Source organism: Onthophagus taurus, chromosome 3, assembly GCF_036711975.1.
Source record: "Onthophagus taurus isolate NC chromosome 3, IU_Otau_3.0, whole genome shotgun sequence".
Classification (NCBI taxonomy): Eukaryota; Metazoa; Arthropoda; class Insecta; order Coleoptera; family Scarabaeidae; genus Onthophagus; species Onthophagus taurus.
The window spans coordinates 27,949,750-27,967,324 of NC_091968.1; the positions used below are offsets into that span (position 1 = coordinate 27,949,750).

Consider the following 17,575-nt stretch of genomic DNA (forward strand, 5'->3'; position numbering starts at 1 on the left):
CAACCCCTTTTCGCATTCATTCCCCCGGAAAAGCCTTTCGGCTTTCTCGCTTCGAAGACCAGACGTGTCGTAATCTATTGTTAAACTCCCTACAAGAAGACTCTACAACCAACCCTCTTTTTTTGTCACGTTTACCAATTTAAAAATGAACATTTTTTAATTTTGTACATTTAAAAAAGTAAATCAATGAGATGTTACAAAAAAAATGAGATGTGGAGAAATAAAATACATCGTGCATTTTATCTGTAGGAGTTTTGACATCTCAAAGGAACAAAGCCGTACAGGGTATAAATATTTCATATTTCGCCCCCGCAAAGCTTGGGGGTTGTTTCAAAAGACGACGATGCCGTCGCCTCGGCACGATACATACATGAATATTTTATGGTGGTGGTGGATCCCGAGGGAACGCTTCGTATTTACGGGAATTGCGCGTGTCTCCGAGCGTAGAACGCCATCTGTCGGCGCGAGTCAACGAAATACGTGTACATGCCCGGAATTAACGTGTAAACATGTCATCGTATGCGAATTTATATATAAATTTCTAATCATAACTAAATTTTGAATTAAAAGTTTGTAAAAGGTTACAAAATACCACCCCAAAGACATGATTAAGTGTTCTTTTTAAGCGGGGTTCTTTTTTTTTACTTTTTTTTTATTTCAGTAGAGAGGGAAAAAAAAGCTTTTTGAAGGGGAGTAGAGAAAAAAGCCGCGGGAGCAAATTTTGCCGCCGACGTATTTTCTTTTCCCGGCTCCTCTTTTTATATCCGGGGCCTTTACGCGGAGTCGCCCTTTGTGCTTCGCTCTCGAATAATAATTAGCACGGCTTTCAGAGGGAGAGACCCGGAATTAAAATCCCCTTATTAATTTAGTTAATAACTTTGGCGCGTGGTGTCGGTTTTTCTATTTTCTTTTTTGTGACCTAAAAATCTTGATTGAGTCCGCAAAAAAACTAAAAAGATATACTTTTTTGATTTATTAACCTACGAGCGGGAGCATGTCATAAATTTTATCACATCAGTGATAGTGCTAGTGTAAAACTAGAACTAACACTAGACAGAGAACTAGAAACATTCGGGTTTAGCCGCACGTCTCTCAAGACGGCTCTTCTAGTTCTAGTTTTACACTAGTACTATCACTAGACCTAGAACTAGAATCATTTGGGCTTAGCCGCACGTCTCTCAAGACGGCTAAACCCGAATGATTCTAGTTCCAGGTCTAGTGTTAGTTCTAGTTTTAGTTCAATAACAAAATAGAATCTAGCGCAATCTAGTGCATACTAGCGCTACCTAACACTGTCATTAGAACTAACACTAGACCGAGAACTAGAAACATTCAGGTTTAGCCGCACGTCTCTCAAGACGGCTAAACCCGAATGATTCTAGTTCTAGGTCTTGTGTTAGTTCTAGTGATAGTGCTAGTGTGAAACTAGAACTAACACTAGACCGAGAACTAAAATCATTTGAGCTTAGCAGCACGTCTCTCAAGACGGCTAAACCCGAATCATTCTAGTTCCAGGTCTTGTGTTAGTTCTAGTTTTAGTTCAATAACGATATAGAATCTAGCGCTATCTAGTGTATACTAGCGCTACCTAACACTGTCACTAGAACTAACACTAGACCGAGAAATAGAAACATTCGGGTTTAGCCGCACGTCTCTCAAGACGGCTAAACCCGAATGATTCTAGTTCTAGGTCTTGTGTTAGTTCTAGTGATAGTGCTAGTGTAAAACTAGAACTAACACTAGACCGAGAACTAAAATCATTTGAGCTTAGCCGCACGTCTCTCAAGACGGCTAAACCCGAATGATTCTAGTTCCAGGTCTTGTGTTAGTTCTAGTTTTAGTTCAATAACGATATAGAATCTAGCGCTATCTAGTGTATACTAGCGCTACCTAACACTGTCACTAAAACTAACACTAGACCGAGAAATAGAAACATTCGGGTTTAGCCGCACGTCTCTCAAGACGGCTAAACCCGAATGATTCTAGTTCTAGGTCTTGTGTTAGTTCTAGTGATAGTGCTAGTGTAAAACTAGAACTAACACTAGACCGAGAACTAAAATCATTTGAGCTTAGCCGCACGTCTCTCAAGACGGCTAAACCCGAATGATTCTAGTTCCAGGTCTTGTGTTAGTTCTAGTGATAGTGCTAGTATAAAACTAGAACTAACACTAGACCTAGAACTAGAAAGTATGGGGTTTAGCCGTGCGTCTTCAGACTAGTGTTAGTTCTAGATCTAGTGTTAGTTCTAGGTTTAGTTCAATAACAATATAGCATCTAGCGTTACCTAGCACTTCACAATTAAGACTTGGGTTGGGTTGACGGAGACATTTTTTGCTGATAGCATGTCATTATAACCAATGTCGCTTGCGGCCGAGGCGCTACAAATATTTTATATACGGATGTCCCATATCTTCGAGATCAGAGCATTATACGGTTATATGAACCTCATTTTACGATTAAGGCTTGGGTTGGGTTGGATTAGCGGAGATATATTTTGCTGATAACATGTCATTATAGCCGATGTCGCTTGCAGCCGAGGTGTTACAAACACATTATATACAGGGTGTTTAGAAATTGGCGGATAATGTACACGTAGCGACATTCTTCGATCGACTCTGAATCGAAAATCTTATTGTTAAAATGTTATTCTACTATGTTGCCAAATGTGTTTTTCATGAAGATATGATAATGATAAAATGTTAAAAACGAACTTTAAAGCTAAAAAAATAACTTTAACAAAAAAAGCTAGTTTTCAAAATTCTTTTTATTCTAAATTACAGCTTATTTATCAACAGATATTAAATATTAATGATTTATTTATGGACAAATTATCCGAACTTTGAGATTTTAAGATTTTCACTTTAGAATCGAACGAAGAATGTCGCTACGTGTACATTATCCGTCAATTTCTAAACACTCTGTATATCAACCTCATTTTACGATTAACAGTTTTGACTGTAGAGCCTCGCACGGAAGTGACCTCGGCTTTCGTATCTAAATCGGCGAAGTAAAAACATTGTTATTTTGGTATATAATTAATAAGTACGATAACAAAGCCATTTATTCGCTAATAGGAAGACATTGTATTCAAGGTTATATGCGGACGAGGCGCTACAATTAATGCTTCACATATTTCTTATTAAGAGACATATTAATATTAGTTATCGAATCAATGCCGGCATCGGTTTTCTTAGATACTTTTTATGCTTCAACCTCATTTTATGATTTAACAATTTTCACTCCAGATTCGGATTATTACCATTAATAACTTGAAAAACATATTTTTTGTAATTTTGTAATTTAGCCGTACGTCTCAAAAGACGTCTTCTGGAGCAGTATATAGTCTTCTGGAAGCAGTATCTGGTCTTCTTCTAGGAATATTTAGTTTCTGCAAGCAATATCTAGTCTTCTACAAGCAGTTTATAGTCCTCTGGAAGCAGTATAGTCTTTTGGAAGCAGTATCTAGTCTTCTAGAAGCAATATCTAATCTTCTGCAAGCAGTATAGTCTTCTGGACCAGTATATAGTCTTCTGGAAGCAGTATCTAGTCTTCTGGAAGCAGTATATAGTCCTCTATAAGCAATATCTAGTCTTTTCTAAGCAATATAGGTGATTCTAGTTCTAAGTCTTGTGTTAGTTCTAGTGCTAGTGTAAAACTAGAACTAACACTACACCGAGAACTAGAATCATGTGTGCGGCTAAACACGAATGATTCTAGTTCCAGGTGTTGTGTTAGTTCTGGTGATAGTACTAGTATAAAACTAGAACTAACACTAGACCTAGAACTAGAAAGTTTCAGGTTTAGCCGTGCGTCTGAAGACCCATACTTTCTAGTTCTAGCTCTAGTGTTATTTTTACCTTTAGTTCAATGTAAAATATTCAACAATCTAACGCTGAATAACAACTAAAACTAGAACTACCGACCTTGATTTAAAATTAAATTATTTATTTGAGATAGTAATATTAATACTTAGTAGTAGTCTCTGATGATGGCAGTAACCGAAACTAATTAGACAACAAAAATATATAAAAGTGTATAAATCTTTGTAAACTTTTTGGTTGTAAATTTTTTGATATATTCTGAGTAACGTGAACTCATACATAACACACACAGACTCACACTGTTGAAACAAATGGAAAGAAATATCGAAGGGTTCGTGAACGCATCGGAACCGGTACAAATGGATACGTATTAATATTTATGGGAGGGACGCGAGTTTCCCGAGGCGAGCTTCCCTGTGCGGAAAATCCCGGATTCGCCGGGGACGTGAATGAATTGGGAATGTTGCCATCGCCGGTCGTACATTTGTTCTCCTTTGCGGTAGGGAAATCGGCTGAAAATTTGAACGCTTTTCCTCCCTCCCCTTGAAATATCACGACGAGCTTCACTGAATACTGAACAAGGGGATGGTTTTAAATACTTCGTTGTTCATAGATGTGTAGAATTTTAACACGTGAGTACAGACATAATTCACATTATGAATGGAAGAACGTTTCGAATTGCAAACTCGGTATTTTCGCGGGGTTGTTGGGAGCAAAAGAGAACATCCAAAGAGTCGGTCGTCTGGGAAAGGGCGCGACCGCACTCGTAACCGCAGAACACACAACACCTCGCCGCCCTCGACCATCCCCTTTACCACCCCCAACCCTCGGGCACTATACAACCGCCGCCACCAACTTCTCTCTCTGTGCAGATGTAGTAGTAGTCGAGGCACCGAGGCGTGCCGAGCGCAATTTACCCACTTTGCGAGCAGGAAATTAGGGGTGGCACGACCCGACGCCGACCCCTTACATAAATTACACAATTACATCCTCCAGGAAGCGATTCTGAGCTCCACCCCCCACGTTCCCTACCACCACCGACTTCTCCCTACATCTAAAGCGCTTTTCTCTCTTTCCAACAACCCCTCTGATTCTAGTCTCACGACGACGACCACGTTGTAGAGTAAATTGTAGAGAGTTACAGTGGAGGGTGGAAATGGAGTCGGGGATACCCTCGGGGGGGTTGTGTTGAGTGTGAACATCTCTCTCCCGGCGCCAGAATGGGGCGGCAACGATACCCTCGGGGTGCAATTAAAATCGAGGTAGTTTCCGTGGGTTTAGGAAGAATTAAGTGGCAGTTAGACGACGGTGCTTGATTTTGAATTGCAAACGCTACTAGCTTCTCAACTTTTTTTAAATTGATTTTAAAATAATTTTGTTACAAAATAGTCAAAACGAGAATGTTGTAAATCGAAGTAACACCAATAAAATGAAACGACACTTTTCAATTTGTCGCCACCAGACGGCGAAACACTATCGTCGTAGGTTGTAAATCTGTAAACCTCCCCGGCGAAACATTAACAAAGTGAGAAAAGCTCCACCCGTTTCGATCGTAAACGAACTTTACCTTCGAGAGGGCGCGCTGTCATAAAATTTATGACAATTTTCGTTTTTATAATATATCTCCTTATATTATGCTTTTGAAAGGATTTAACGCTAAAGTATTCACGTAACTATGTATTTTGAACATGATGTATATTGACGTTGTCTTTATGGCAAAAAAAGTTATAAAAGGCAAAACATTAAACGCCTGCAAATACTTAAACGCTAAACCCAATTCTTTCTAGTTCTAGGTCTAGTGTTGGTTCTAGTTTTACACTAGCACTAGAACTAACACAAGACTTAGAACTAAAATCACCTATACTGCGTAGAAAAGACTAGATATTGCTTATAGAGGACTATATACTGCTTCCAGAAGACTAGATACTGCTTCCAGAACACTATATACTGGTCCATAAGACTATACTGCTTGCAGAAGATTAGATATTGCTTCTAGAAGACTAGATACTGCTTCCAAAAGACTATACTGCTTCCAGAGGACTATAAACTGCTTGTAGAAGACTAGATATTGCTTGCAGAAACTAAATATTCCTAGAAGAAGACCAGATACTGCTTCCAGAAGACTATATACTGCTCCAGAAGACTATACTGCTTGCAGAAGATTAAATACTACTTATAGAAGACTAGATACTGCTCCCAAAAGATTATATTGCTTCCAGAAGACTATAAACTGCTTGTAGAAGACTAGATATTGCTTGCAGAAACTAAATATTCCTAGAAGAAGACCAGAGACTGCTTCCGGAATACTATATTGCTTGCAAAAAACCATATATTGCTTCTAGAAGACTATATACTGCTTCCAAAAGACTGGATACAGCTTCTAGAAGACCAAATCTTCCAAAACTGACGATGTTATATTGATATATCAAATACAGCGCCTTACCAGCGGGTTAAGTTAACTATTAACTTAATCCTAGTTTTATTTGTTATTGAGCGTTTGATTGTGGGATATTTTTATTGACCGAAAATGTGTTTTTAACCCGATCCCTAAAGTGTTAATGTGGCAGCCAATTTTCACGCCCTAGCGAGCGCGCGAAAGGGTCGAAGTCGGTCGTGAACACGTGTTAGTCAAGTGGTGCCAACCCCCACCTCCAACCCCCCGTCAAAGCCGCCTAATTTACGGTACCAGCCATAAATTCACAAACAGCGTTGCGATATCCTGCAAAGTTCCACCACCCCCGTTGCCCCCACTACAATTCGGTACGCCACTGGATAATCAATTTGGTAGGGGGTGGAGTTAGGGGTTGACTACCGTTGGCCGCATGTTATTACACCGGATATACCGCGTGTAAATTCGTTAATTATTCCGTTGTGCGCATAATTGACCATCGGACGTGTGTAGAAACGAGAATGTACGGGAGATCTATCTATAGGAAGGGAGGAAATTATTTTTCGAATTATTTAGTATTTACCAATTCGAAATTCCACTAAACCAACCCCTCACTTTTACCCGGTTTGAAATGCTCTATTTTAAATATTTATCCGTGACGCGAATTGAAACGTCTCATTTGGCACGTTCGTGCTTCACGATCCTTCCCCATTGTTCCCCAACTTTACCGAGAAGCCCTTCGTGGCGGCGGTCGAACCCCCGGGGATGTTTAATTTGAGGGTGTTGGGAACCGGGCAGATGTTTTTAAAAAGAGCAGGAGAAGGCGAAGAGACGCCGACGCCGGCTGTTGGGGTGAATTATGCAGGCGACGCCCGGAGACGCGTCCGACGCCCCAGGGCACGTTCCTAAACGATCTTGGCGTCGGTACGTGACGAGACTCTGTTTTGCACAACGATGAATAAATAAAATGCCTAAGGGATGAAGGGAAACGTGCGATTTACACACCCCACGTGTAACTATAGCTTTCAAACAAACAATTCTTTTTTCTTTTTCATTTTATGAATAACATTTTATATACCCTGTGTTATTTAATTATCGTACCCGACGTCATCATTGCAAGTATGCAACCAATATCACAGTATTCGTATTACAATACGCAAATCGCGTTATTGGTTGCATACTTGCAATGATGACGTCGGGGACGATAATTAATTAACACACTGTATATCAATCTCATTTTACGATTTACAGTTTTGACTGTAGAGCCTCGCCCGCAAGTGACCTTGGCTTTTGTATATAAATCGGTGAAGATAAAACATTGTGATTTTGGTATATAATTAGTGATTAAGATAGCAAAAACGTTTTTTGATAGCATATCATTACAACCGATATCACTTACGGCCAAGGTGTTACAAATATTTTATACATATTAAGCTTACTTTATAATTAAGACTTGGGTTAGGTTGGCGGTGACATTTTTTGCTGATAGCGTGTCATTATAGCTGATGTCGCTTACGGCCGAGGCGCTATAAATATTTTATATAAGAGTGTTTTATGTTTCGGGTTTAAACCCCATACTTTCTAGTTCTAGGTCTAGTGTTAGTTCTAGTTTTAGTTCAATAACAATATAGAATCTAGCGCTATCTAGTGCATACTAGCACTACGTAACACTGTCACTAGAACTAACACTAGACCTACAACTAGAAACATTCGGGTTTAGCCGCACGTCTCTCAAGACGGCTAAGCCCGAATGATTCTAGTTTTAGGTATTGTGTTAGTTCTAGTGATAGTGCTAGTGTAAAACTAGAACTAACACTAGACCTAGAACTAGAAACATTCGGGTTTAGCCGCACGTCTCTCAAGACGGCTAAACCCGAATGATTCTAGTTCTAGGTATTGTGTTAGTTCTAGTGATAGTGCTAGTGTAAAGCTAGAACTAACACTAGACCTACAACTAGAAACATTCGGGTTTAGCCGCACGTCTCTCAAGACGGCTAAGCCCGAATGATTCTAGTTTTAGGTATTGTGTTAGTTCTAGTGATAGTGCTAGTGTAAAACTAGAACTAACACTAGACCTAGAACTAGAAACATTCGGGTTTAGCCGCACGTCTCTCAAGACGGCTAAACCCGAATGATTCTAGTTCTAGGTATTGTGTTAGTTCTAGTGATAGTGCTAGTGTAAAGCTAGAACTAACACTAGACCTACAACTAGAAACATTCGGGTTTAGCCGCACGTCTCTCAAGACGGCTAAGCCCGAATGATTCTAGTTTTAGGTATTGTGTTAGTTCTAGTGATAGTGCTAGTGTAAAACTAGAACTAACACTAGACCTAGAACTAGAAACATTCGGGTTTAGCCGCACGTCTCTCAAGACGGCTAAACCCGAATGATTCTAGTTCTAGGTATTGTGTTAGTTCTGGTGATAGTGCTAGTGTAAAACTAGAACTAACACTAGACCTAGAACTAGAAAGATTCGGGTTTAGCCGCACGTCTCTCAAGACGGCTAAGCCCGAATGATTCTAGTTTTAGGTATTGTGTTAGTTCTAGTGATAGTGCTAGTGTAAAACTAGAACTAACACTAAACCTAGAACTAGAAACATTCGGGTTTAGCCGCACGTCTCTCAAGACGGCTAAACCCGAATGATTCTAGTTCTAGGTATTGTGTTAGTTCTGGTGATAGTGCTAGTGTAAAACTAGAACTAACACTAGACCTAGAACTAGAAAGATTCGGGTTTAGCCGCACGTCTCTCAAGACGGCTAAACCCGAATGATTCTAGTTATAGGTATTATGTTAGTTCTAGTGATAGTGCTAGTGTAAAGCTAGAACTAACACTAGACCTACAACTAGAAACATTCGGGTTTAGCCGCACGTCTCTCAAGACGGCTAAGCCCGAATGATTCTAGTTTTAGGTATTGTGTTAGTTCTAGTGATAGTGCTAGTGTAAAACTAGAACTAACACTAGACTTAGAACTAGAAACATCCGGGTTTAGCCGCACGTCTCTCAAGACGGCTAAACCCGAATGATTCTAGTTCTAGGACTTGTGTTAGTTCTAGTGATTTTATGACAGCGCGCCCGCTCGAAGGTTAAAGTAGAAATAAATTTTATTAGGCATAATTTTTTAATCGCTTAATAAATATGTCTTATTTACCCCCTTCAACAAAAAAACCCTTCTTAATGGTCTCCCCTAATGAACAAATCCCATTACCAAAATTAATATCTTTTCCCTCTCGCTCAGTCCTTTTTCCTCTTTTGTAGAAATCCGGCTTGAAAATAAAACGAGGAAAAATCAGCGGGGTTAGAAAGGGTGGAAAACATTTATCCCGGGGCAATCTGCTAAAGCGCTATCTTAACACAGCGGCGGCGCCGACACCGGTTCGGGGGCGTATTTAATTAACTCCGAAACGGCGGCATAAAGAGGGCGTCATCGTCGCGGCGCGCCGGGGGAGAATTAATTAGCACCGAGTTTTCCCCAATTTATTCCCCATGGAAAGGCATTAATAGTATATGTAGGTCAATTGTTTGAAAATATGATTTTATTATTTATTTTTTTCCTCATTTATTTCTAAAAACCATTAATTTCAAGTGCGCAATCAACACCGAGTCGTCCACCCCTCATTAAGAAAAGAAATTTCATCCCTTTCCAGTGCGAACGACATCTTCTGCAGTTGCGGGAAAGGCGGTTATGCAGTGCCGTTGGAATGTAATTAAAGTCCCTTCGCTCTACCGTGTGCAGACTTCCCCGTTTCCTCCAACCCTCCCTCAGGAAGTCACACATTTAATTAACTCTGGTAATCGCTGTGTTAATGGAGACGGCGACGGAGAGAATATTTGATTGCGTTCTCGTCATTATTACCGCCTGCTTAGGCCGAGACGTGTTTGAACCGGTTCCAGGGATAAAGGGGGTGGTGTGGGTGGTTGAATCGATATTCTATACGTATGTATGCATATTAGGTTACCCTTGGGCGGTGGATGTTGAACCTCCCCCTATTCAAGAGGGGGAGATGGAAAACGACCCCTTACGAAGCCGCGGCTTAGGGATTACTCAAGTTATTGGTGTTAATGAAAGCTTAAGTTAAAGTAAGGGTTAACCAATAAATTTAGTATAAAAATAAAATTATAAAATAAATTAAAACTTAAATTAAAAAAAAAGAAGAAAATTAAACCGGGCTAAAAATAAATTTGCTGCACCACCCCTCGCCTAGAGCGTTTTCCGCGGTATTGAGCAAAATCGTGGGGTAGTTCAAGGGGTTTCCGGGGGGGTGTTGGAAAAGAAGCAGGCAAACGAGGGGGTGGGGCATGAGAAGCAGGTTGGCCGCCAAGCGCCTCAGCTCGACGGCAGCACAGTTTTCTTAATTTAATTAAGGGGGAAGTGAGTTATGCCGGCGAGACGATCCCCTTTCCACCCCCGACTCTCATCCACCTCGGCCCCCTTTTGTTCCGACTTCTCCGGAGGTTTCGCGAAATTTAATTTGGGTAACTCGACGGCGGCGGCGGTGGCGCTATTGTCGCGGAAGTACTCATTTTCCCCCCCTCAACCCACCATTCCTTATCAACCCCACAACCCAACTCCTCAACAACCCTCTTTCTCCATCATTCCCTTTCCCCTTTTCTCTAGGGAGTGTTGGGAGTTCTTTCAGGACGGAGTAGTCGAAATAATTTCACCCCTCTACTCCCTTTCAAAAAGCACCCTGAAGTAAGGGGAGATCTTCGCGGATTCATTATTCATCTTAACCGTAAAAGCGCCCTCTTGTTTTAAAGCGGCCAAGTTGTAGAGCTAATTAGGGTAAAGTTTATTTTCAATGGAATTATTGGGATTATTGTTGGAGATGATAATTTTGGGGGGTGATATCTAAATTAGTTTAATTTTAAAAATAAATAGCTAAGTTAATCCTATGTAGTCTTAACACGTCTTAGGAATATGTCTTACATTCCTAATGGGAATTAGAAGCTGTTGTGTTTGCTTCACCGCACGTACAAGTGTGTTTGGGCGGATGAAAACCCCTCAGTTTACCTCCCCAGGGTTGCAACCCCTACAATTCCCAGCCGCCTCATCTTCTGCAGCCGCCGTCACGCCGGCTTGTTGCCTCGAGATTGGTTTGTTTTAGCATACAGATGTGTGTAATATGTATACGCCCGTCTGTGGGTCGGAGTAAGAGGGTGGAGGTGGGGTATCCGTCGAGAACGTGGAAATCGCTCTCGGTCTGGTCGGTTTCCCGACCGGAATGTATATTAGATCCGGGGGCAGCACACCCCACTCCTTCACTTCGCGGTTACGAAACAAAACACGTATCCGAGAGGGAACTGTTTGCGAATGCGGCCGGCTTTTATTCCGCGTCGCGAAACTTTCCTTCTCTTATTCCTTCCACAACTAGAAGGTCGGATCTTCCCTTTTCATGCAAAATTTTTGTTGATTCCACGTTTTCAAATAAAGCGTATTAGAAAATTCTTGTTGGTTTAGGTTATTATTCAAAAAAAAATAATGAACCATAAAACCCGACGTCATCATTACAAGTATGCAACCAATATCACAGTATTGGTATTGAAATACGCGTACTGTGATATTGGTTGCATAAAATCGGCTATATAAATCGGCAAAAAATCACAACACTGATCTAGGCCACCTATGCAAACAAGACGGTAAATGCACTGAGGATGGTACGGAATCGTTGGAGCTTCTACTGAGTACACACTTCCCTTCCTCAAAAGTCTGCTCCCACGCAGATGCCGACCCTGAAGTAATGGACATAACCCGTACGAGAGTTCGCAGCATAGCTGGGAACACTTTTACACCCAACAGAGTAAGGTGGGTTATTTCTAATTTCAAGCCCCTAAAATCGTGTGGAGGAGATGGAATTCTGCCTATTTTTCTGCAAAAAGGCTTAGAAGACCTGCTACCAGTATAATATGCCTATATATAGCCAACTACAAGTAGTAGATAAAAGCCGATTCTAGAACCTCCTCTCAGAACCTCAGGTCAAGGTCAAGGCCAAGGTCACGTTGAGTGACCATGACCTTGACCTTGCCCTGAGGTTCTGGGAGGAGGTTCCAGAATCGGCTATTGCAAAGGGGGTCGTTGACCAGTAACCTTGACCTAAACAATGACCTTTACTTTGAGCTCACCTCAGGTCAAGATCACGTTTAGTGACCATGACCTTGATCAGTAACCTTGATCTGAACAATGACCTTTACTTTGACCTCAACGGAGACCTTGAAGTCAACCTTAATTGTAACCATGACATTGACCTTGTACGTGACCTGAAATGAAGGTTACACGACGTGAGTTCATTGAAAACCCCACTTCGGAGGAGGTATGCTTTAAATAGCAGATAGAAAATCGTGTTCAACAGTATTGAAGTAAGAGTGTTGTGAACATGTTGACCTGCGACGTGTGTTACAAAGAGTTTACTAGACCAGATAATCTTGTGAGACATCAACGCACAGCATGTATTGGGAAACGTCGAAAGGTGGAAGAGGATCAACAAGGAGATGTTATAGTGTGTGAAATATGTGATGAACACGTAACCAGACAATGTTACTCCTCACATCTGCGCAGCAACAAACATAAACAGAAAGCCTTCGTAATAATAGATGATGGTGTAGAAAAAATAGATTCGATATTTGGAGATAAAATATGTAGTTTTAGAGTGAGCGATCATGAACGGAAGTACGTAGACATGAAGGAATTCAGTAACCGAATTAGAGAAAAAGTTATCAGTTTGATAGTCCGTGAGGAATGTAAATGGTAGTTTAAAAGTGAATACGGAAATTTTTGGATTGTATTTCATAAATACGAAGGAAGAAGTGGAAATCAAATCATTCAACACAAAAAATAAAATTATAACAGTAGCCGTAGACTTGTACCAAACATACGAGGACTTTATGGACGAGATTATGGTGAAAATGTCGGAATTCCAAGAACGGGACTCAGGTAAGAGTATAAGAATAGAAAAGTAGTAAAATGCGAAACTAAAGGTGTTAATACTGTAGGTTGGACCTTGTTGGAAATATTATATCTTGAAGTGAACTGTAACAAGTTTAATCCTACAAGAGCATCGAGCTACATCGACTTACCGACATCCATAAAAGGGAAGAGAGCGGTAATAAACGTGCAAAATAACGATAATAAGTGCTTTGCTTGGGCACTGATGTCCGCGCTGTACCAACCCACAGGTTTACCGCAAAGAATATATACCCGCTTAGCTATATACCCACATTATGGAGCAAAATGAAGCTGGTCTTCATACCTAAAGGTGGTAGGCGTTCAAACGCCGACCCCAAGGCATACAGACCAATTAGCCTAACTTCATTTCTCCTCTAAGAGATAGAAAAGGTAATCGATCCTTTAGGAATGGAGTGTTTGTCACTAATCCATTCCACCCTAGCCAACATGCTTACCAGAAAGCAAAATCAACAACTACTGCTCTCCATGCTTTGACTAGCACTTTAGAGGAGGCAATGGTTTATAGCCATGTTAAAAACTCGGCAGATCACAGCCAGTCTGGGAGGCGAGTCGTTGACTATAAAGGCGCTAAGAGGATGTGCCCAAGGGGGGGTGCTTTCACCTCTATTATGGTGTCTGGTAATTGATGACTTCATGAACACTCTAACAAGAAATGGATTCAAGATTCAGAGGTATGCTGATAACCTGGTAATCACAATCCGAGGTAAGTATGATACAATCATAACTCAACTAATGTAAAAAGCCCTACTACTCACCAGTACTTGGTGTAGAAGGAATGGGCTCAGCATCAATCCAAATAAAATCGGAATACTCCCTTTCACTCGGAGAAGGAAGCTACAAATAAAAGCACCCTCCGTTGAAAGCAGAACTATTAACCTCAAAACAGAAGTTAAATACCTAGGGGTAATACTAGACAGTAAACTACACTGGAACTCACACTTAGATAAGGTGAGCAAAAAGGCCATTGTGGCAAACCAGATCTGCTCCTAGGAAGGAATTGGGGTCTCAAACCACGAATGGCTCATTAGGCCTACGTAGCAATAATCAGTCCCATGGTCGCCTACGCCTTATTAGTGGCCAAAAACAAAACATAAGACAGCACAACAACAGTTGGCACAAATCCAGCGGATAGCATGTTTTAACATAACGGGTTCAATAAGATCCTGTCCGACTGCTGCTTTTGAAGCCCTACACTTCAGACGCACGGCTAAACCCAATACTTTCTAGTTCTAAAAAAATACAAAAATATGCTTTTTCAAGTTGTTAATGGTAGTAATCCGAATCTGGAATCTGGTTGAAGCATAAAAAGTATCTAAGAAAACCGATACCAGCATAATTTTCTCTTAATAATAAATATATGCCAAATTTTTGTTGATTCCACGTGTACAAATAAAGGGTATTAGAAAATTCTTGTTGGTTTAGGTTGCTACTTCAAAAAAAAATGAACCATAAAACCTTGAAATATATGTGTCCATCAACCGTCAAAAATCCCTTGACGCTAAGGGTCGTCTTTACAGACCATCTTAAAAACTAAAGAGGGGAACATTTTATGACTCTTTTTATGTAAGCTACCCTCACCGGAGACGAAACGACATATTGCCCACTCGTACGCACTCTCTTATTCGTCGTCTTCGACACCAAAGTTTTTATAGACCATCATGTAACCTCGTATACTGCAGCAATAATAACCAAGTTAGATATTGATTATTCTTCACTACCCCCTTTTTACTACCATCACGGTTTATTTTGCCATTCGTGAACAGTTTTTATTACTGTTTATTTATTTTCATTACGTTCAATTCTACTTGAAGAGACTACTTTTAGTCGCAATATTTTGATTATTTCGCAGAAGAGGAAATCATATATGCATACGATTGAAACGGTTGAAGCGAAAAAAAAAGAATAAAATCACGAATTCAAACGGAGAGCTTATCGGGACATCGCTTCTAAAATACGAAACCGACCGTTGCTGCCACTGCCGTTACGATTACCAGGGAAATTCGCGTTCGTATCGTGGCACAACCGATTCCCGGTAGTCGTGTTGATTTATCGCCCCCGGAATAGAAAAGGATGCTTTTCAATTCCGCCAGTGAGGAGGAGATCGATACTTTTCATATATCCATACGAATATTTAACCATTTTTTTTTAACAAAAGTTACTTCATTACTATAATTTTAATGGTGGTATCGCTTAATTGGGACAATATTTCGCTTAATCGGGTAAATAACACAAATTAGTGGTAATAATTGATTGATTTTTTTTTAAATCACGTTTGAGCAAAAAGGAGTGTAATGTACAACCAATTAAGCCCGGATCTTCTACTTGGAGAAGGCCAAAAGCAAAGGCGACGGTTTGCGATCGTTCGGGATCGTTTCCGCTAGAGGGCAATAAAAGCCGGCTCTCGAGAGCTTCGCAAGTCGACCACTACCAGGCGATGTGGCTGGGTGGTAAGCGAGGGCGTCGCGACGCCAGCAGCCGTCGGTCCCTTTAGTGGGGAGCCGAAGTGGCCGCTCGGTCAGCAAATCTCGGATTAGACGGAAACCGGGGGAAACCAATATTGGTAGCTGAAGGGGGGATTTAGCCCCTATATAGAAGGTCTTTGTATCTCTATCTTCCATCTCCGTTCAACTTACCCCCAAATCGAGCTTTCGAGTCGAGTTTTCGGATTGGAAACGTTTGGAACGAGACGGTTATTTGCGCGAGACGCGGTTATTTGAGCACAGTTGTTACGGTTATATTTTGACGGAAAATTTTTGAAATTGAAACTTTGTATGTACAGTGTGTATGCAACCAATATCACAGCGCCATACGCATTATACGCATATCGCGTATTGCGCTGTTATATTGGTTGCATACTTGCAATAATGACGTCGAGTACGATAATTAATTAACACTCATATAAATACTTACGTGTCGTTCTTCTGCTGAATTGAGGCCTGAAAATAAAGAAATAATAATTAATTTCTTTCGCTTTCAAAAAAATGTAATAGAAAAGAAGATTTCCCGGAAAGATATTTGTGTAGGGTCGTTCAGATCCTCTTTCCAACCACTCCTTTTTTTTTCTTTCTCGTCCCTTCCTTTTCAATTCAGTCGACTCTAAAGGGAAATGGGGGACCGCGGTTTCCTTTTTTTTGCGTTCTCGAGAGGACACAAGAGGATCGGGATGCAGAGGAGCTCGTTCGCGCGCTTTATCTCCGTTCTCGCTACGCCGTCGAGTTTGTACCTAATTGGATTTTAAAGGAGACGATGGAGATGAAGTGGCGAGTGCTCCTATAGGAGATTCTATGGAAGCACTCTTTTCTGTAGGTGTCGAAAACGATACTTCTCGCGAAATAATTGTTAACTGGGGGTAAAAAAATATAACCTTCGAACGGGCGTGATTTCAAGATGCAAGACTAAACCCAATAGTTTCTAGTTCTAGGTCTAGTGTTAGTTCTAGTTTTTCACTAGCACTATCACTAGAACTAACACAAGTCGTAGAATTAGAATCATTCGGGTTTAGCCGTCTTGAGAGACGTGCGGCTAAACCCGAATGATTCTAGTTCTACTACTTGTGTTAGTTATAATGACAGTGTTAGGTAGCGCTAGTATGCATTAGATAGCGCTAGATTCTATATTGTTATTGAATTAAAACTAGAACTAACACTAGACCTGGAACTAGAAGGTATGGGGTTTAGCCGTGCGTCTGAAGACGCACGGCTAAACCCGAAACTTTCTAGTTCTAGGTCTAGTGTTAGTTCTAGTTTTATGCTAGTACTATCACCAGAACTAACACAAGACCTGGAATTAGATTCATTCGGGATTAGCCGTCTTGAGAGACGTGCGGCTAAGCCCAAATGATTCTAGTTCTCGGTCTAGTGTTAGTTCTAGTTTTACACTAGCACTATCACTAGAACTAACACAAGACCTAGCACTAGAATCATCCGGGTTTAGCCGTCTTGAGAGACGTGCGGCTAAACCCGAATGTTTCTAGTTCTCGGTCTAGTGTTAGTTCTAGTGACAGTGTTAGGTAGCGCTAGTATGCACTAGATAGCGCTGGATTCTATATTGAACTAAAACTAGAACTAACACAAGATCTGGAACTAGAATCATTCGGGTTTAGCCGTCTTGAGAGACGTGTTGCTAAGTCCAAATGATTCTAGTTCTCGGTCTAGTGTTAGTTCTAGTGACAGTGTTAGGTAGCGCTAGCATGCACTAGATAGCGCTAGATTTTATATTGTTATTGAACTAAAACTAGAACTAACACAAGACCTGGAACTAGAATCATTCGGGCTTAGCCGTCTTGAGAGACGTGCGGCTAAGCCCAAATGATTCTAGTTCTCGGTCTAGTGTTAGTTCTAGTTTTACACTAGCACTATCACTAGAATTAACACAAGACCTGGAACTAGAATCATTCGGGTTTA

General features: G+C 40.8%; 1 protein-coding gene across 4 annotated transcripts in view; it reads right to left on the bottom strand.

Annotated features, from left to right (window-relative positions):
• The window catches only part of LOC111428761 (transducin-like enhancer protein 4), a 200,846-nt gene that overhangs the window by 24,190 nt on the left and 159,081 nt on the right, over nucleotides 1–17,575 (bottom strand). For all 4 annotated transcript variants that reach the window (XM_071194708.1, XM_071194707.1, XM_071194706.1 and 1 more), the window contains one exon: nucleotides 16,083–16,108. In XM_071194708.1, coding sequence (XP_071050809.1) covers nucleotides 16,083–16,108 — 26 coding nt within the window. The remainder of the gene's footprint in view (nucleotides 1–16,082; nucleotides 16,109–17,575) is intronic.